Source organism: Brienomyrus brachyistius, chromosome 17 (assembly GCF_023856365.1).
Source record: "Brienomyrus brachyistius isolate T26 chromosome 17, BBRACH_0.4, whole genome shotgun sequence".
Classification (NCBI taxonomy): domain Eukaryota; kingdom Metazoa; phylum Chordata; class Actinopteri; order Osteoglossiformes; family Mormyridae; genus Brienomyrus; species Brienomyrus brachyistius.
Genome location: NC_064549.1, coordinates 15,632,117 through 15,646,869, shown reverse-complemented (window position 1 = coordinate 15,646,869; position 14,753 = coordinate 15,632,117). Strand labels below are relative to the sequence as shown.

Here is a 14,753-nt window from a genome sequence, read left to right as displayed (position 1 = left end):
ACACACAAAGAAGGAATGTCACACGGCTAACTAGTAACATAAAGGGAAATTTCCATAAACTCAGAATGAACAAAAAAGTGCTTTATTACTTCTCAGTAACATTTCAAATGTTTTGGGAAAGAAACTCAATTTTCTGAAATAACCTTCCATACAGCACAGACACAAATTGGCATTTCTCTTTGCTTTGTGTGATGTAATGTGACATGACATCTGAAGGTTCAATCTAATTCCATACTGAGGTTAGGCTTCTCTATATTCTGCAGTCCCTCCTGTTTCAAAGTCACATCCTCCACCTCCGTGCTGAATGTCCCATTTTCCCATGTGGTCTGTCCTGGAGAATCCTCCTCTGGTTTCATCTGCTTACTCTCATCCACTGGAGATTCCACCCTGGGCTTTGGCTTGGTCACCACCGGCTCACACGCGCGCTCTAGCTCCTGGTTGGGGAAACCACCATAAGATTAAGACAGTTGGGTCTTTCTGCTTTGTATTACAATCTTCATTGTGTCACTAATTCCAGTAATTCCACCGCTGGTGCCTGTCCTCACCTGAAGCTTTGCATGGATCTCAGAGCTGCGCACCACAGGGTCCTGGTCATGGCTGAACTGGTCCTGTGTGTTTTTGATGCTGGCCAGCCACTCCTGCGTTTCCTTCACATACTTGCTCACTTTTTCCATGTCTCGTGAATCAATGTGGGTATAGTTATCATCCTAGTCAATCAGACATGAAATGGAATCGTCAGGACTAGGGAAGACATATTAAAAGTACTAACTTGAATCTCTGTTAAGTGACGTTTAGAAGGAAAAAACTTAATTAACTTCACATATTCAAATCATCTGAGATGCTGTCACTCTGGCCCAATAGTTTCCAGGCCACTTGGTATTTTAGCATTAGCTGATTGTATAAACTCTTGTAAATATTTGCCCAGTACTACTTTTTGTATTCACAACTAGGCCTTCACCAGAGGATATAAGTGAATTAGTGAGTTAGGTATTTTTGTGACCGTGTTTGATAAAAGTCCTATGGGTATGAGAATAATAATAATCACGAATAGCTAATTAGCCAATCACAATCTATTCGAAGAAACCCAAAGTTTGCACAGTTTTGGAAATCCACAGTAATGGCTTTGATAGCTGTATTATGCCTACTGTGGGATTAATATAGAAACCTTCAATTAAACATGACCTTCAATACAAATGCTAATGTGATGGCAGAAGCGTCTTCTTTAATGTCATGAATGGTGCGGAATGAGTGAGTTAAAAATATTTAATACGGAGAGGGAAAAAAATAGGATAGAGGAGGAAAACCAAATATATTTACCCCATTCCTGTAGTCCTCTATAATCTTCACATAAGTCTGGGTTTTGGACGTGAGCTCTTCAAACAGCTTAGGCCTCTGCTCTGCTTCCTCGTATCTTTCCTGAACAGACGTGCCTAGTTTCTGCAGAGCAAACAATCGGGCTTTTAACCAGAGGGCTAAACCCATGTATGTGAGGCAGTTCTGGCTGACTCTCGGCACCAGCAGACTAAACTAGGCGCTCACTGCTGCTCAAGGAGTTCAGAAATGGCAGCCAGAGCATGCTTAATACAGAGACCACTGAACCAGTCAAATAATATATGTTGGTGTCAAACAGAATCAATATGTAATATTACATTGCTCAGCTCTAACTGCAGTCTCATTATCCAGCAGGCGAAATAAGGATCAAGCGCTAGGCAGCATTTCCATTATTTAAGGTTAATGGGTGTGTCCATGCTAATGAATAATGGAAGGCTTACTTGTATTTCTGCCAGCTTGTCCACGTACACCTGCTTGTCCTGATCCTCTCCTTCATCGTATAGCCAGTCCTCTGTCAGAGTCAGCAGCTGAGAAAATTTGTCTTGATCCTGAAAAACTGGTGCCATTAGTGCCTTGTATTCACTCATCTTCAGGTCCCAAAAACACAGAAATAAATGAAATGGCACCATACTATGCAATTCAAAGTAAAAAAAAAGCAAACTGTTTATGTCCTATTAGAGAAAATGCCAAGAGTATTAGGGAGAACAATGCAGTGGTTGTACGTTGTGCATTGTCAAATGTAAGTGCATTTAAAAACCAGTAATTTATTACAGACAACATAGGAAGAAATTCTGCTTTAAAATCCAATGAATGATTCATATTCAGATTAAAATCCACTTAAAGAATTATATTTCTGCAATGCCATTTCCTGCAACTTTCCCTGCAGAAACACAGCAAACAGCTGAGCACAGCGAGCCAGTGCATAACACATAATCTCAACCATTGTATATATATTGATACTTATAAGTAGAAATATGCTAATGCCTACTAAGAAAACATATTTAAGTTTTTATTTTTGCATTTATGTTGTCATCTTTTTAAGGGCCAGTACCCCATTGTGGTATCTTAAGAAGGAGGGATATTACCACTGCACTGAGAAACTTCCGGAAAGGTCCCTCCAGCTTGTGCCTGTAGTAGTATACGTGTTCTTCTACAGCATTTTTAGCATTGTTCCTCTCCTTTTCATGTTGATCTTGCAGTATCATTTCACACTGAGGGGGCAGAGAGAACAATAATATTCACTGTCATAGCTTGCAAACCTTTTCGGTCAGTTACGGATCTGTGTCCATGTCAGAGAGGTTGTGGGTTCAAACGCCACGGCCGGCAGATTAATTGCATCAGGACTGCACGTTACTCCAGGGACTCTGCTTGACCCTGTGCTATGACCTCAGAAAAGTTTCCTCAATTGTTTGTTGCTTCGGATAAAAGCATCTGCTAAATATCTCAACGATTATCCATCAATTTTCTGCCACTTATCTGGGTCTGGGTTGCAGCGGCAGTAGTTTGACCAGAGATGCACAGACCTTCCTCCACATCCACCGGGGGGCTAATAACTCCAATGTGTCCTACATCTGCCCCGGGTTCTCCTCCTGGTCGGACATGCTTGAAGCACCTCCCCAGGGAGGTGTCCAGGAGGCATTCTACATAGATGCCTGAATCATCTAAACTGGCTCTTTCCGATGCAGAAGAGCAGCGGCTCTGCTTTGAGGTCCTCCAAATGCCTGAGCTCCTCACCTTATCTCTAAGCCTGAGCAGCCCTGATACCCTACAAAGGAAGCTCATTTCCACCACTTGTATCTAATTCTTTCAGTTGCTACCTAGAACTTGTGATGATAGGTGAAGTTACAAACATAGATTGACTGGTAAATTGATAGCTTTGCCTTCCAACTCAACTCAGGCCAGTGCAGCGTCTGCATAATTGCTGATACGGAACCAATCTGCCCGTCAATCTTCTGATCTATTCTTCCTTCACAAAAGACCCCGAGATGCCTAAATGCCTCTGCTTGAAGCAGTAATTCCTCCCCAACTAAGGCAGGGCAATCCACCCTTTTCTGGCCCAGAACCATGGCTTCAGACTTAGAGATGCTGATCCTCATCCATCAGCTCAGTGTATGCTGGTGGTCACAGCTCGATGAAGCCAACAGGACCACATCATCAAATAGCTATAAAAATTTTCTTTGACAGCCTTAGACTTTTGCAGAGTTCTTTTATATATAAGGCATTCTCCCTTGTTGCTCTCATCCAAACGATCACAGGAGCTGACTGGCTATATTAGGGTCCATGACACACCCACCCCTCAGCTCAGACAGCATTTATTTTCTTTTATACCGAATCATAGCACAATACCTCCATCTGTGCGTAAGTGTTCAAATATTCCTTTCCCAGCTGTTGCATCAGTTTCGCTTTGACAGGCAGACCAACATGCATGGTTTTCATCTTCGGCTTTTTGGCGTCAGGGGGCTGGTGAGCTTTCCACTCTCCATTAAGCTGCTCAGAAGGGAAAACAGATTGGCTGCTTTAAAATTTTGCTCAGGTGGACAAAGACAAGGGGCATTAGCTAGACTGCTGGGGGAGCGAAAACAAGAAATAATTTGCAGTCACTTAATAATCAGGAGTAATCATAGGGGTTCAGTATAGCAGTACAGAGTAACTCCTTCACATTCGCGCGGGTTAGAGGTGGCAGATGTGATGTGACAATTCACAAATAATACTTGGGCACCCTTAACCTCTACTCGTAGCAGTCTGCTAACCTAAATGATAACATATGTCTATTTATTTCCATTTTCTAAACAAACAGTACTGTACTATACACTTTGCATTTCAAATTGCTTTGTCATTTCCTATCTAGATCTATTTATAATCTATATAAACCATCTGAATTATGCCTCTGTATGTACAAAGATACTACTGCACACACTGGGAGCACTATGTTTTGGAAATTTAAATGCAAAATTAACGGCACTCAAAAGGTAAAATGTTACTGCAAGAAACATGAGACTCCACGGTCACAAAAATACCTAACAAGTGAGTGAGGCTGCTTGCCAAGACAAAGATGCACGGCGTACCCAAGTCAAGACTTAAGATATGGTTTCACTTTAACAAATATTATGTATCACTAATATGTGCATATTATATGATGTTATGTGATCTAAATCATTTTCAGAATTGCTTTTGGCTTCCACGTCGTCTGCAAGTTTCTGTGATCTTTTGGCAAGCCCCAAGCCCCAAGTCCTCTTCAAATGTTCACAACCAACTCGTTCACTTACACTTTGAGGACTGGTTTGGCTGTGACCTTTCTCCTCAAGGAGAGATTCTTGCTCCAAGTGTTTTTCTATATCACCAGACAACTGGGAGTCACCTTTCTCCTGTGTCTTGTCCTGGAAGCACAGTTCCAGGGCAAGAGGACTTTACAAACAGTCCCCCTTTTCTTTAACAGCCCTGTTTACATCTATTTTTTCTAATACAAGAAATAAACCACAAAAAGCAACATGCCATACAAAGGTTGTACAATTCCTCCTAGTTCAGACCCCAGGCAGATGTTTTACCCAGTCAGTCATTATCAAATGTAACATATTGTTTTGCGTCATTTTCCTCTTTCATTTGGGGCTTCCAGAGCGCAGGGGTTGAATACTTGTGCAAGCAGCATTTTTCAGTTTTTGATTTCCTTTAAAAGATTTGCTAAAAAATAATTGATTTTGACTGAAAATTTATTGTGAGAAACCATGAGTTTGCAATAAAAATACATACAGGATATGCAGAATATGTGTCATTTGTAATTCAGGCAAATGTGATCATTTTAAGGGGGGATTCAGTACTGTAAGACAGCTTATAAGTGTTGCGTCTAATGGGAATATATTGGAAAGTTAATAAGTAGCAGACAGACTGGACAGGTTCTTTCCTCTACGGATCTCCTGGTACCTGAACATCGAGTTCATCAATTGCTTGCTGCGTGATGGCCTCTTCCTCCAGGCTCTCTGCCCTGCAAGCCTTATAGTCTTCCTCTTTCAGTTTCTGCACTAGGGCAGCTGAGGACACACTAACAATCCCATTGGCATTAATGTGCACCTTCACCTTCACTTTTGATCGCTCTCCATCATCCTGGGTAGATACGTTCAGAACTGCAAATTCACCTGAGTGGGAGTGGAATCCCATTTAGAGCTAATGAACAGAGTATACATTTCCTGAGAAAATATTCTGACTACAGCTAAAACCAGAAGCAATGTGTGATACTTACCAATCTTTGGCTCAGGGTATGGTAATGATGATGGGTCTGAATAAGACACTTCAAGAACAAAAGGGTTTTCCCTAAAGAATGTGATCATTTTGGAGAATGGAATCGCATGATTTTTCCCAAACACTTCATGACATCTAGATGGGGACCAAAGACATTGCAGTTAAAAATGTGCTGCTTGACAAGTAACATTAAACAATCAACCACGTATTTAGGATAGCCAGAACTGCAACTTCTGAACTTACCCTTTTAACTCATCTCCCTCAGTAGACCAGGAGAGGGATATCGGGAATGGGGTGACGTCTGTGATGGAAAACTCACGGACTTTAAATGCAGGTGAAAGCATGGCACACTGGATGGAGCAGAAGATCACCAACATGTGATCAGTATCCATTCCTTCTTGTATTATAGATTTGATTTTGTTTATAACATACATTGTGACTGTAGTAGAGCTTACTTGCAGAGCGCAGCCCCTAGCCACTGCCTCATCCGCGTTTAACGTAGTGCTTACGTCCTTCCCAAAGAACTTGGCGATCTTTGCCCGGACAGCAGGGATGCGGGTGCCCCCCCCCACAATCTCTACAGCGCTCACGTTCTGGACCTGCAACTGAGCCTGCTCCATCACTGTCACCAGAGGAATCGTGACGCGCTCGATCAAGTCCGTGCACAACTCCTCGAAATGGCTTCTACGGAAATGCAGACAAAAATGCTTGTTGTGCTGCCCCAGAAAGGTTATCATGATATGTTTTGACACAAATAATTGGATATGTACCAAAACGGTTTACGAAAACTAACTGGAGAAGGTGTGTGAGCGTGAATATGTGTAATGTTTTCGTAATGGTAATCTTCTGTTGTACTAGGAACGATGTAGATTTTCATTTATTCAACATTAGCAAATGTAGCAAGTTAACACTTTTTTGTGTTATATACTATGTCTAAGTCCAGTTATTGAAGCCAATCCATGGTAGTAATTTATATATATTTAGTGTTGATTTTCATGTATTTTTTCCATGCCATAATATTGTGAAATTTTCTAGCTACAGATCCAACATTTGGCAAAGCGGTCCTGGACTTAAAGCTGAAGGTTGATGTTTCTTTTTGTACTGGTTGCATAGTTAGATATCCATCCATCCATCCATCCATCCATCCATTTTCCAAACCGCTTATCCTACTGGGTCACGGGGCATAGTTAGATATGTGTGATCATTTTAATTATGTGCATGTAAAGCCTATGTCTTAGTACATCTTCATCATATGTCCTTAGCTTGAGAATATGGAGTTGCTCATACCGGTTCATCTTTCCTGAGACATCTTTATCATCAAATAAACACTCAATATTAAGGGGGATGTCCATCGAGCTGCTACTCATCAGCTTCTTCAGCTTCGCACATTCCTGCTGGAGACGTAGCAGAGCTCGAACCTGTGACCTCACGTCCAGTTTGTACTTGGCATTAAACTCTGTGCAGAAGTACTCCACCAGCCTCTGATCAAAGTCCCTACCACCCAAATGAGGATCGAATGCTGTTGCTAGAACCTGACAAGGACAAAGACAGATTTAGTAGCTGTTTCGTTCAAAATCCTTCAGATAAACACTTATTTGTCCATTGTTTACCTTTAGCTTTCCTTTTTTAAATGCACAGGCAGACACTTGAAAGGCTGAGTGGCCCATATCGACAAAAATCACAACTTTGGGTTTTTCATTTGGGGATGGAAGGTCCTCCTTGTATATTCCATAATGTAGGGCAACTGACCAGGGAAAGGAGAAGAGGAAAAATGTGTGACTTCAAAGGCACTATTGTTACAATCACACAAGCAAAACGTCTGAGTATAATACCTGCTGAGGTATCATTCATAAGCCGCAGGCAATGTAATCCAGCAATCTGGGCAGCATCCAGCACACATCTCCTCTCTGCATCAGTGAAGAAGGTAGGAACCTTTGCATCACAAATAATTTGAATGTAAAAAGAAAAGATATTCATAATGCATCCGTTAATTTGTAATTCAGATTTAGTCATTGTTTCCATGGATATTAAAATAATAATTTGGACATAATTTAAAAATATCTTTGGAAATCAAATTTGTTTAATTGTATTCACTGATCCATTTCCATTCTAATAGCTGAATGAACAAGTGAAGTGTAATGACTGCATCTGTCGTGCATTTGTTCCATAGAAGATTCCAGAACACTCACAGATATGACACAGTCTACCACTTTCTTCTGTATATTAGCCTCAGCTGTATCTTTCAGCTTTGTCAGGAGCATGGCAGTAAGCTGCTCTATACTGAACTGGTGTTCCTTGTCCAGATACATGACCTAAAACGAAAAAAGGCGATCAAAATTTAGAAAGCCATTCTGCCATTTCCCATCTCTCTAAGTTTCCCCAGGAAAAAATAATGTAGGCCAACATGACGTTTAGACATAACCAACCAGTATCAAAGTTATACTCCAACACATGTAATGTAATCCCAAGACTAGGAAATATTTATTGGATATGATTTTATGCAGCATCTAATTATTTATGGATCTTAATGCAAGGCAATTTACAAGGGAGGGCCTATGTAATTCATACATGCAAATGTTTCTTCTGTCCATAAATCCAGTTAACACCACATAAAGTCATGGGGCATCTCCTTGTACATTTTCAAATCAAAAGTAGAGTGAAATCAAACCGAAGTCAATCATACTGCTGCAGTGCAGCATGCAGTGCAGTGACGTGCAGGCCTCTCCAGTAAAAATGCTCACCTTGGCTCCAACTCTGCCATCATTTATTGGGACCAAGTCATAGGGCACATTAGCCCTCTCGCTCTGCACAATGATGTCATCAAAAGGCCGGCCATAAAATCTCTTGAAGTTGAACACGGTGTTCTTGGAATTCGTAATCAGCTTAAAAACATGAAAAATCTTTAAGAAATGACCATACCACATCCTACTAATTTTACATTTGGAGGGGCTGTTAAAAGTTAGCAGGAAAGGACTAGTCATCGTTTCTTTGTGAATACAGTACAAAAAAAAGTTGAACTCCATTTAATGAATCACTTTTATTATCAAGTGGATCTAATTCTACCAGTTCTACAATAAAACCATGCATAAATTATACATTTTCCCAGTTAAAATAATACTCAAGATGAATATGCAGTTTCTGCATAGATTTATCATTACCTGATTTTTTGCTTCATTTCCAATGCTTCTGTTCTTTGAGCCAAAGGACACAACAGCCCTGTGGGAATTAATATAATTATTTTATGCATAATGAAAAACTAAAGTGAAATTCAGCCTAATTCAGCCTGGCTTTGGTATGTTGGCTTATATACATTCACCTGCATACTCTTTGGTCACTTCTAAACAGAAAATATAAATCATGTCTTTTAAAAAATTGTGTGGAGAAACCTGGTGTTGTTTTAGCATTAGGATGCTAGATTTTCTGTAAACAAACTCATTAGCAGATGGTCCCATGGACATTTCATCATCATCTGGTATTTTCAAAAGGGACTTAAACAGCAGGGCTGTGCACCATTAAGAACTGAATTGAGAATGGCCTGAAAATTCCAATTCTTCAATTTGAATGTGGTTCGAAGTTGGATGCAGAACTGCAATCCAAATTAGATTTTAAGGAAGTAGAATTAAAATGGAATTCAAATATTCAGATACATAATGTAGATGCAGTTTTAAACAATAAAGCTTAATGTTTTAATATGAACTGCACATAAACATGTTAACATCCATAGGATGTATTGTATAATTGTGACAAAAATCTCATGTTTTTATGTTGAAATGAATGTGAGATTTGAAGTGTCACTTTTAGAACTGTTATTTTGTGAATAATTGTGGATCTTCTCATATGAAAATGACTGATTGTCTAATGTAATCATATCCATTATTTTAGTTATGTCGTTAGCTCTGGTGTGGCTAACTTGTATTGATAAAGTTTAAATATAGGCAATACTTACACATTGGATCAATACCAGTATTGGTCGATACTGATATGCTAACTGATATATCGTGCATTTCTGCTTATTAAGATTGTTGAATCTAGGTTTCTGTGCAATTTTCATAGGAGAGAAGAGTTCACTGCAACATAAATCCATTGATATTCTACGTTGACTGTACATTTTTAGGAGGGACAACTTAATCTGTTGTATTGCTGTTTATTCATGTTTTCATAAAGACTTAGGGGGTATTCCAGAGAGCAGGTTAGGGTTTAAACCTTAATTCCAACTTGAATGAGTCTGAAACAACGCAAATATAATTATCGGTTGCAGAAATGCTGATTGAGTTTACTCAAGTCTGACTCTGCTAATGTTAACTGAAGCATGCATGGTCTTCTGGAACAGTAATCATCAGCAGATCGTTGAAAATATGATTCACCATGGAAATGCACATTGCAGTTGTGTGCCTGAGAAGTTTGCGATCACTGTGGTCTGCAAAGTGGAGGGGTTGTTCTTCCTCTGGCTCAATGTATGGTACAGCAGGATGGGACTCTTGCCTGACTGTGGTAATATTATGCAGTGCCACACATGTCACAGTAATGGCTCACTGGGGTGACTCTGAAACCACTGGAACTGGGCCTTGAGTATCCCTATAGTCCTCTTAACCCTGGTCGTGCTATAAGCTAGGTTGAAGTGTTTCAGGTGCTGGGTTGGGGTAAGGGGTCTTCAGTATATGCAGATAGGGGTACCCTCTGGCCCCAAGAGGAAACCATACAGCACTTGTTTTACTGTGGGATATACATTTCCATTTGTTTTCATGTCTAAGTGAGCAAGACCAAATGGCATTTAACTGCCTGGCAAAAATAAAGTTGCCATTTGAATTTATATCAGCAAAGACTTAAGAGCCAATGTCTGGATCATTATTACAGCTTAGCAACGTTATGCAGCAATAAAGTAAAGTCAGCTGAATGAGTACCTGAATCTACTGACTGGCCAGGTTACACCTCCATCCATCATCAGTGGGTTTTTCTCTTCCCTGTTGGCATGGACATATTCCAGGAGAATGCCGAGATTCATTGGGTTCGAATTGTCAAAGAGTGATTCAGGGAGCATGAGGAATCATTTTCACACATGACTTGGTCACTACAGAGTTGTGACCTTAACCTCATTGAAGGTCGTTGTGATGTGCTGAAGGAGGCTTTATGGAGTGGTTCTACTCACTTGTCAATACAGGATCTCGGTAAGAAATGAATGCAAATCTGGATGAAAATAAAGGGTGAGATGTTGCATAAGCCTGTGGAAACAATGCCATGTGAAATGTGCACCGTAATCAAAGCTAAAGGGAGTCCAATGTAAAATTCAAATGGCAACCTTTTTTTTTTTGGCCCGGCAGTGTATGTAACCATTCATAACTTGAACTGACTCCCTAAGGAGGTTAGAAAGACACCAGGCTTAAAACATTTCTACTCTACAGTGCCTTTGATTAGCACTGCTAATCAATATTGATGCTTTATTTGTCATTTTTAATTAGTCTTTTTTGTCTTTTACTTGTTTTTAATTCTCCATTTAATGATTGCTTTGACAAATATCAAAGGGACACTTATTTGCACATTGTAAAAAAGATATGTGTCAAATAAATTTTAAAATTCCAACATAAGATTGCATAATAACAATCATAATGAATTAAATCCCATGTTCTCAACTACTGTGCCCTGCGATGGGCTGGCCCCCCATCCAGGGTTGTTCCCTGCCTCATGCCCATTGCTTCCAGGATAGGCTCCGGACCCCGCGCGACCCAGTAGGATAAGCGGTTTGGAAAATGGATGGATGGATGTTCTCAACTACCGGTAAGGTAGCATATTTGTAGCAATGACCACCCTATAGCCATACTCGTACTTATTTTTTTACCCTGGTCTGAATTTCCTGGCAGACACCTTTAAATGTCATGGGGAGACTTGCAAGGCGGTTTCTGCCTTGCTCCATCATACACACACTCCAATGATGGTGTCTCAAATGAGTTAGCATGTTGGATGCGTTTCCAGCAACAAAGGCCGACCTGAGCTTGGCATAACAGAGCTGACAGACATTCTTGGCCTTGTCAACTACTCTCTCCAGCGATGTAATTTATTGGGAAACAAATGTTCCCAAACTGCTGATTATGACTGACTGTACCCAGCTAACAGTCACTATTAGCATAATGGTTTCCATGTTTAACAGCTACTTGTGAATTTATGTTGTACCCATGGCAAGGAATGTGTTGATTCATTTGGCGTTCCGAGCCAAAAACGATGTATCCGAATGGCACGCGATGAATATGTGCACTGTCACTGCCCTACCCCAGAAGCAGGGATCATCCTATGTCAACCTGCACTATGCCTTTCGTCTTCCCACCCCTCCCTCCACTCGCAAGTTCAGCAACAGTGAATTAGCATAACATTCAGCAAAACATTCCAGTTGCAATCTGGTTGTTTCGATTTCCTGAGACTGAACCTATTTCCCATTTAAAAGTAGGATCCAGTAGAGACCGGCAGATAAAAGCAAGTGAATCAGCCCAGTGGATGCATTTGAGTTTGTATTTAAAAAGAGACTTTTAAGAAATAATGTTTACTACTGAGTTCACATTTGTAGATGTCATTTACATATCATAAAGATTTCAACCAAATAACCACAACGTTAAGGTCATACTGTTATTAACTAAATAATATACCTTGGTCAGCCCACAAATTCATTGATTTTTAATATGGCACTTTTAGTTACTGAGTCTGACACCCTAGATGTAGACAGTAAAGGGAATTAGTGAATCCTGCAATATTTCGACAATTCTATTTATTTACAATGATAAATAATCCGGTGCAATGGCAAAAATAAGTAATACCCTTTCAGAAGCTAAGTATGCTGATGTTTGTCCAAGTCTTTGGCATCTCTTGTATTACGGAACAGGGTGACCAGATTATCTATGTCAGGGACCAGACTTTAAGATAGAGCAGGATTTATAGTACCATTTCAATTAAAAGGACCTGGATTTCACTTCAGCAATTGACTTCTTGTGGTGTGTTCAGTGATCAGTCTCCTGTAACCATGCATATGTAACTAATTTGAAAAGCTTTCAGTAGAGAAAAAAATGCAAGGCGATATACAGTATCAAGTTTCTAAATATGTGAGTGTAACTGGTGTGTGAAATCTGAAAATGGGTGCTCAAATATTTAAGATAAACTTGAATCAAATCAAATTACACTTTATTGATCCCATGGGAACAATACTGAATAAATCATGGAGTGGATGAAAAACGGTACCATTCACAGATATTCGCTGGGGAATGCAAAGCAGCTCCGCGGATAATTTCTGTTACTATATCGACCTTCTCTTGAAGAAAGACGCACGCCAAATCAAACTGCCAATTAAAAGTAGCTAAAGCCTGCTCAAAAAGTCACTAAATGGTGCAGGATTGAACTCTGATCATGAGTTTGAGCCTGGCTAGAAGACAGCCTCATCTGTTTATTTGTATTTATTGGATTTTTGTTCCCCAGTGTTTGTTTGTTTTTTTCTTGTCCTAGGTTTGTCTTGCTTGTGTTCTGTTCTGGTTCTGATTTAATTATCCTTACAATGGATCCCTGTGTCTGGTTTATGTTTCCTAGTTTCTTTGTGAAATAAGTGTTTTTGTTTCCACCTCTTGCTTCTTGTCCTGTGTTTTCCTGGATTGGTTCATTTGGTTATTATTCCCACCTGTCCTGCATTATGTGTTGTTAGCCTTGAGTGTATGCCTGCTCCTGCTCTGTTCTCTAGTCAGTCATTCTGTTCATGTTGATATGTGGTTGTTGCTCTGTGCTTCTCTCTAGTCCTTCAGACGATCGGCTGAAAACTAAACTCTGGCACAACCTATTGAAACTATACTGTAAACCTGTAATATATTTCATGAAAAGCATATATCAAAAGAAACTGTAAGCGTTGATGAGTGTACCTTAGCTTAATTTTTAATCTAGGCTACATTAAATAACTAAACAACTTTTCCCAACTCCGAAACAAAACATGGTCAACATCTGATTGATTGAAAATAAAAATGGCATTACTTACTTTTCGGTCTTTACCTTTCTGAAAATGATGCTATATTCAATAACCAATATCTCAAAAGCGGCCATTGGAAATTTGTGGATGACTCTGCATGAGCGCTAATAAGCCACACTTTTAACTATTGACATGTATGTCAATCTGATTAATATTATGCAATTATATTGTAATATTACTACATTTATATTTATATCAATATTATTTAGCTAGCTATATTCCGTGCACAATTATTTTATAGTCTGGTTACTTTAAGGTAGGCTACATATCGCTTTGCATGCAGTTCATAATTACATAGGTATCCCAAGAACTATTCAGTCATAAGTAAGCTACAAATGAAATATGTCATAGATTTAAAAAAAAATACACTGATAACTCATTTAACTGTATAAGATATAATGTACAAATTAAATGACAGTAAAGATGTAATAGTGAGCTATCCATGACAAAGCAGAAAGTAATAACTTACGGCGTGCATCTGTCTGTAAATTCATTTGCCACCGTTTCAATTCCTCCACCTTTGACTACAGCGATGCAATTGTTCTGAAATCCAATATCAAATCCAACAACTGCCATATTTTAAATCCATCCAAGTATTTCGGACCGTCAACGAGTAAACTGTATAGTAGCCTACGTTTAGTTTCTTCCGATGTGGATATTCCTTCAGCACTCAGTGTTGGGTTTCCTCTCTAACCATTTATATTAACTTCTTAGAAAGTTCCCGATCCTTACAGAAGTCTCTTGAATCCCCATGAATGTGCAGCCGCTGCTTTATTTCTAGATCTTTCTGAGTAGTGAGAAAGTAACAGGGACGGTACAGTGCGGCTGGTTTTTTTCCGTTGTTGCTTTGACAACAAGACGCCCGAATTTGCGCAGTTCTACTGCGCATGCGTCATTCATAATATTTCAGAGTTGTTTTGTATAAAAAACTGGTTAAAATCCAGCCGTGGTCTAAGTTGCCAGTGTTTATGAGGTAAGGGGAAATGAAGACTGTGGATGACTCTAAAATTTATCAGAAGCTGGTATTTTCGTAATGTTGTATGACAGGCTATGTGAGGAGTCCGAAACGCAGTGTAAAGATTTTTGCTTCCGAAAGGTTTATGTTCTGAGATTTCTTCTCAAATGCTTAAGTAAGCAAAAGGTAAGGAGCGAAGTCGGTCAGTACAAATGGAGCATGAACATTGCTGACATACACGTCGTG

The 14,753-nt window shown here is 39.6% G+C and overlaps 1 protein-coding gene across 6 annotated transcripts; it reads right to left on the bottom strand.

The window, feature by feature from the left end:
- Positions 1–66: 66 nt before the first annotated feature.
- Positions 67–14,384, bottom strand: hsph1 (heat shock 105/110 protein 1). 6 transcript variants are annotated; one of them, XM_048980695.1, is made up of 20 exons: positions 14,022–14,384; positions 10,712–10,749; positions 10,467–10,526; positions 8,724–8,781; positions 8,307–8,447; positions 7,755–7,877; positions 7,398–7,497; positions 7,176–7,309; positions 6,853–7,097; positions 6,021–6,249; positions 5,809–5,915; positions 5,567–5,700; positions 5,251–5,462; positions 4,599–4,709; positions 3,679–3,819; positions 2,418–2,543; positions 1,773–1,880; positions 1,318–1,437; positions 546–707; positions 67–434 (listed from the first exon to the last, which is right to left on the bottom strand). In XM_048980695.1, exons 1-20 carry the CDS (start codon positions 14,028–14,030, stop codon positions 219–221), a joined length of 2,574 nt encoding a protein of 857 aa, XP_048836652.1. In that variant the 5' UTR covers positions 14,031–14,384; the 3' UTR covers positions 67–218. The 6 variants fall into 6 exon arrangements, with proteins under 6 accessions (XP_048836652.1, XP_048836650.1, XP_048836651.1 ...); XM_048980693.1 differs by having other exon boundaries at positions 10,467–10,749; positions 14,022–14,132; XM_048980694.1 differs by lacking the exons at positions 10,467–10,526; positions 10,712–10,749.
- Between the last annotated feature and the right edge of the window lie 369 nt (positions 14,385–14,753).